This window comes from Orbicella franksi, chromosome 15 (genome assembly GCF_964199315.1).
Source record: "Orbicella franksi chromosome 15, jaOrbFran1.1, whole genome shotgun sequence".
In the NCBI taxonomy this organism is placed as follows: Eukaryota; Metazoa; Cnidaria; class Anthozoa; order Scleractinia; family Merulinidae; genus Orbicella; species Orbicella franksi.
In genome coordinates, this window is record NC_138159.1 from 13,638,013 (window position 1) to 13,644,563 (window position 6,551).

General features: G+C 36.5%; 1 protein-coding gene across 1 annotated transcript; it reads right to left on the minus strand.

Moving 5' to 3' along the window:
- Window positions 1-721: 721 nt before the first annotated feature.
- Window positions 722-3,262, minus strand: LOC145469647 (GFP-like fluorescent chromoprotein cFP484). Its single transcript, XM_081453406.1, has 4 exons — window positions 3,176-3,262; window positions 1,870-2,081; window positions 1,288-1,497; window positions 722-876 (listed from the first exon to the last, which is right to left on the minus strand). The coding sequence occupies exons 1-4, from the start codon at window positions 3,260-3,262 to the stop codon at window positions 735-737; spliced, it is 651 nt and encodes a 216-aa protein (XP_081309532.1). The 3' UTR covers window positions 722-734.
- Window positions 3,263-6,551: the final 3,289 nt, after the last annotated feature.

Genomic DNA, 6,551 nt, shown 5'->3' on the forward strand with positions numbered 1-6,551 from the left:
ATAACGTTATATTATATTACGGGAGCAAGTCAATAGGTTACCTAAACTAAACATCTAAGGGGTTGTTCCTCTAATATGTGATTATAGCAGTTTAATAGTGCAGTAAATTACAGTGTCGACTGATATATGGTGTCTCTATCTTTATTGATAGTACATATTGTTGTTAATTCAGGACCATCCGGATTCATTTCAAGTGCCGCAAACGAGTGTTGATAGTCATTTCCGTTCTCAAAAGGAATTTACCGTTGACAAAACGCCTCGTCTTATGTTTCATAATGTCAATCGAAATGTTCAGAATAAAGTAATATTGTATGACTAAAGCCGTTGAGAAAATTAGGAATTTAAAATTTCCAACAGGTAATGCCTGACATCAGCAGGCAGTAAAATTACTTAACGTATTCAAATAATGTTGACAAACTGTTAATGCTTTTATCAAAAGTTAATGTTTTATATATAAACTTGCTTTTATATGTAACCCTTTCTAAACTTGTAAAGCGCTTGTAAAGCGCTTGATGTTTTTAGTACTCCTTTGAAAATGTGATAAATCAAACACAAAAATCAAGAAAGCTCGGCGGAAAAGCTAAGGATACATTTAGCAATCTTTTCAGTTCTCCTCCCTCAATTAAAACACTTACTCCGCGTAAATGGCTTTCAATTAAAAAGAACAAAAACAAAAACAAAACAAAAAAGAACTTTTCATCTGTTTGCTGTCGTTTTGGCTTTTCGTTAAGCCTTTACTTAGCCTGCCTTGGCAGCCCAGAATGAGCTTCGGTGTGCTCATATAGCTTAACCTTGTTGTAGTCTTCGTCGTGGCTTAAAATCTCAATGCGATGGTCCACAAAGTGATAGTCTGGCAACTCGATAACCTTCTTCGCTCTGCAAAGGAGCAAATGAACTCGAATTAGTGACACCAGGCTGGGTGCATCGATCAGCATATAACAAATACAATACCGTTTCAAAAGTAAAAACTCCTAACACCTCTTGTTGCCAGCTTCCGAAGTTGACTATCCTGACAATAGTCACGTTAATTTCCTTGAAGGTAAGATTATTTTCTGGGTAAATGATTGGATCTTCCCTTTGAGATTTAGATAGCTTTGGAGTCGTGGTCAACACCAATCCCGGCATGAGTTTTCCATTATCCAGCAGTCGGAGCTACGGTCACTGATTCCACTCTAACAGTGATCACTAAAAATTATTCATGTCTTGATGAAATTTCGTCGTTTATTCCTTATTGCGAGTCAACATTATCTTAAACACATAATATAAATAATAATAAAAAAATCTTACTTGTAAGTAGTTTTGAAGTCACATCGGTAACGGCCACCTCCTTCAAGCAACAGAGCCATGTTAACATCACCCTCCAGCACTTCATCACGCACATACACTTTCTCAGTGGATGGCTCCCATTCCACGGTCTTCTTCTGCATAACTGCACTTAACCCATCAAATCGAACTTCATAGAAAAAACAGACACGTTTGTCGACGTCTTTCTTCATTCTGATGAAATTAAAAGAAATGAGACGTAGTCAGTGTTACTACGCAAAGATAAAAGGAACACTTTGTCATTTACAGGTATAGTTGGCAATAAAATTAATTAGATGACATCAGACGAAACCAGTGGCGATTTCTTTTACTTTCTTCCTTTTTGTTATACGCATGGATAACTATTTTGGAAAAATACGTTAAATTTATTGTTTACACTTTGCATTGCAGTCCATATAAAACAAGAAAGGAATAAGAAAGTTAAAACTGTACCGAAAGGGAAAAAAAAATGACAACAAAAGACCAACGAATTAAATTAAAGTGACTTGACTGGAACAAAAGAGTTTATCTTCTTATCAGGAGAAATCAGCTTCACATCTTACTAACGTTATGTCATTTGCGGCGATGCAAATGCCCCCGTCTTCATAAGTCATGCTTCGTTCCCAGAAATGCCCCACAGGAAACGACTGCTTGAAATAGTCTGGTATGTCTTTTGGGTATTTGGCGAATACGCTGTTGCCGTAATCGAATACTGCTGTCAAGATATCGAAAGCGAAAGGCAGAGGTCCGCCGACTTTGACTTTCAGGTTCATAGTCTGCTTTCCCCTAAAACAAAAACAAGAAACCAAAGACGTAAGACATTGTACTGTTTATATGCAACGCAGAACTTTTTTTCTCTGTTACAAAGTCCTGAGAGATAATAACAGCAGAAATCTTCTTATGTTGATTGATACAATATTAAACAATTCTGTCGGGTGCATGCTGTTGCTAGATTTAGCCCCAATTAAACTGGTGAATAGTTTATTGGACATTGAGAGTCTGACCTTAAACATTAAGAACCGTATCTCTTTTGTTTCTGTTATTGAAATAATTGGTGGCTCTCTGTTGCACCCGCAAACATTGCAGTAAGTTTGCGGTAAGGTATTAAAATATTTGGTGGCTTTCTTTTACAGTAAGTTCACCGTTTGACTGTGTTAATGGTTCCTCGCTGTGCGAACATTGTAAGTGACTTTGAAACAAAAGACGACACAACCACCTCTTATCGTAGTGAGATATTCAATTTTGTTTAGTGGCAATGAAAAGTAAAACCAAGCGAATTTTCTTTTTCTTTTTTCTTTTTCTTTTTTCTTTCTTTTTTTTTTTTTTTGCAAACAAGGTGGAAATCACTAAATAAACTAGAAATGGAGAGGTTAGATACTCACAGTCTGGTCACACCACAGAGGGAGTGTTGGTCAATCTGATATAACCCAATTCAAGTAATCAAAACTTTGTTTCCAGGTAAATGTTGCATGGCTAAGAAATACATAGCAAATAGAGCCTATGAATTGGCATAATTATTTAACAGAACAAAACAAAACATTTCATGTAGCCCTAAAATTCTTGTCACAAGTGAAATAGAGCGACGGGTAGGTACATTTTCGGTAGCAATTTCTAGGCAAGGCTAAGAGTTAATTTGTGAAAGCCTTGATGCAGACTTTCTCGCTATGTTCTTAGTGCGTCGCCTTAAAGGTCATAAAATCGAAGAAAAGACAGATAGACCATTTATCTGCTGCGATTTTCTGAAAGAAATACGGCTTTAGACGAATTCTCGGTATTAAATCTTGTTACTGACAAAATGTAACTTTTCCTAAAACTAAGCAAGGCTGCCGTAAAACTAACCACAATGATTTAGTACTGATTTCTCAACTTTTACCTTCTCGAAAGGCTGGCCTCTTCCTTCCGCTGTAATCACGAACTTGTGCCCGTTTACAGCGCCTTCCATTCGCAGCTTGATCTTCATTTAATTACACTCTGCGAGATGAAACTGGGATAAATCTGGGATCATTCACCAATTAATAATAAGCAGTTGAATAAATTCATTATTGAAAAAAAAAAGCCTTTTCTCGTGCAACATTTTCCATGATGGTAGACGTAAGTAAGATATCTGCCTTATACAGCTCTTGTTGTTTTCGATGTGCTCGCTTCCAAATCGATCACCAGGGTGAATGGCACCTCAGCGTGGACGATGCTGCTTTAAACCTGAATGTCACACCCAAAATCTTACATGGACCAATTATAAGCCAGGAACCCTTTATAACAAACAATCCTTTTTCACGAAGAACAACCCTTTGATGTCTATCGTACTGAACGGCACTTTTTCGTTGAATTACATGGAAATCACCTTTAGGTAGCGACTAATTATTTTTGACAAGTGTAATCGTGCGAAAATTAATCGCATTTAGTTAATAATGGTAATAGGACTGAGTGGAGTCCAGTTCGGTCTGTAATCATACCAGTGATTAACAAACGATTTGTTAATCGCGAGTATGATTACAGACTGAATTGGACGACACGATGTCCTGTTACCAATTAATCAAAACTATGACGAAATTCGAGAAACGAAGAAACCATCGATTGATCGCTCAACGATTTGAAAACGTCGTTATTGAAAACACAGCAGTTTACTCAACAAAGTGCACCGCAACAGCGCGCGCAAAATAACGCGTACTCCAATTACACAGGCATGACGCGTACTGTCCTATTACAATGTCCAATTACAAGCATGACGCGTACACTGTCCAATTAATGCTCAAATCGGGCTGCTGATAGCCAATAAGGTTCGAGAATTTTGTTATAGTTTTGATTAATACTGGTAATAGGACTGAGTGGAGTCCAATTCGGTTTGTAATCATACGAGTGATTAACAAAATCGGACGACCGCGAAGCGGGAGTCTGATTTGTTAATCGCGAGTATGATTACAGACTCAATTGGACGACACGATGTCCTGTTACCAATTAATCAAAACTATGACAAAATTCGAGAAATAAACAAACCATCGATTGATCACTGAACGGTTTTAAAACGTCGTTATGAATGCTGAAAAACACAGCAGTTTACTCAACAAAGTGCACCGCAACAGCGAGCGCAAAATGACGCGTACTGTCCAATTACAAGCATGACGCGTACACTGTCCAATTAATGCTCAAATCGGGCTGCTGATAGCCAATCACGTTCGTGAATTTTGTTATAGTTTTGATTAAACACGGAATTCTACTAATGGAATTGAAGAATTTATCATATCAAATTCGATAACCTGAGGAAAAGTAAAGAATGTTTTACTTATCTTGATTTTCCTTGATTTCCGTTAGCTTTAGGGTTGACCTTAAATGATTCGGTTCAGAAAGAGTTGCAATATGACATCAAAAGCACGGCGGTCAGTTTTATCAACTAAACCGCTCTCCACACAGCTGGTGAACATTAAGTCAGTTTATCGAGTAGCTTAAATGAAATGGTATAATTTCATTCTCCCCTGTAAGATCTCACTGCGCAAACAGTGGATACTACAAGTATTTCTGGAATGTCAAAAATTCAACTCATCGAGGTTTTTATTTCTCCCTTGAAAATGTCTCTGGAAGATAATTATAAACTTTGGATAAAGAGGACTCCTAATCAAAACCAAAAGCAAAAAATCTTTTGCAATTGCATTTTCCGAAAGGTACTTTAGTCATCAGATTTTAAAGAACTTATGAGAGGGAGGTACTGCCCGTTTATGCGCTTATAAAATGGTCAACCCTTGGGGTGTCAACCAGTTATTGTTGGCAAGTGTATTCATTTGAACATCGTTCACATGGAGCTGTTTTCCTTTAATGTTTCGGTTAAAAAACAAGAACAAAATATTACCATCGACAAAAAATACTTTGTAATTGAACTTCTTGACTGTTACTTGTTTCACGTCATTTAATAAACTTATAGAAGGCAGCTAACGCCTGTCTAGGTGCTTTTCTGAAAATGGTTAGCCACTGAAGTGTCAATCTGTTATTTTTGACAAGTGTAATTGTGCGAAAAATTCTCACATGGAGTTATCTTCATATCAAGTCAATCATCTGGCACAAGAGAATGTAAAGTTCATAATTTTTATTATTGTTATTATTACTTTGAACTCTATTACGTTACCATTAACACAATATGTCACAATATGGTCCCAAAAGCGTGGTCATTTTCTCACCAAACTGCTCTCAACAAAGCTGGTAAACATTAGTAAGTTTACCGAGTACAGGTAGTCCAAAGGAAACAAGATAATTTCATCAATTCTCTCCTCCATGATCTTACAGTGCAAAACAGTGTACACCAGAAGTATTTCTAGAATGTTGAAAGTCCTTGGCCCTTGATTAAAAGTTGCTATTTCGAAATATCGCCTGGAGAGGTACATGTAGGTCTAGAGAAACTATTTGTTAACAAAATGAATATTATAAATTTGATAATGTTTCTTTCTTTTCTTTTTTTTTTTTTTCTTTTTCTATTTTGGACGAAGAAGGAAGAGCGACGATAACGATTTGACAACTCACCCATTCGTTTCCAACAGGGCGTTTACCACACATGCGATGATGTGTGTCCTCGCCATCTGTAGGTCAGACAATTGGCGAGAAAATGACACCGTCATGTACGTTTGAGAAGTTTGATGAGTCCAAAAAGGATAGCTGTCAAGCAGAAAAGGAATTTCTCGCCTGACACAAAAAAACGGTATAAAAATGGCTTCTTTTGACAAATTTGTTTTCTTTGCAAAAGAAACATAACTTCACGTAGTATTAACGGGGCGTTATTGTCACAATGTAAGATCTGCCTGTTTTCACCGTCATAATCAATCAATCGATCGATCAATCAATCAATCAATCACAATCTCTAATTTGGACATATTTTGGGTTTGTTATCAATCAAGTTATCATTTTGTTTTTACATGGAAGCAAAAATTTGGAAAAAAAAAAATAGAGGTCAGCGTTTATTTTTCGTTACACGAAGAGTTGAAATATTAGAGCAGAGATACATTCCTTCTTAGAAGTTATTATGCAGCTTAATGAAATAATAACTTTAATAACTTCTGTAATGCTCCATAATAACGTATATTACTGATACACTTCATTTAGCTAGTGTTAACCTTCAAATGTTTTATTTAAGAAAGAGTCAAAATATGGCATCAAAAACGCAGTCATTTTTACGACTAAACTGCTCTGTACAGAGCTGTTAACACTAATAAGTTTATCAAGTAGCTTTCAGGACAAACAAGATAATTGAGTCACCCTCGATCTTACAA

Coding starts and splice junctions, on each gene's coding strand:
- LOC145469647 (XM_081453406.1), bottom strand. CDS start 3,262: ATGAAGATCAAGCTGCGAATGGAAGGCGCTGTAAACGGGCACAAGTTC. Junction 1,498..1,869: donor ATCGCCGCAAATGACATAAC/GTTAGTAAGATG, acceptor TAATTTCATCAG/AATGAAGAAAGACGTCGACA. Junction 877..1,287: donor GACTTCAAAACTACTTACAA/GTAAGATTTTTT, acceptor GCTCCTTTGCAG/AGCGAAGAAGGTTATCGAGT.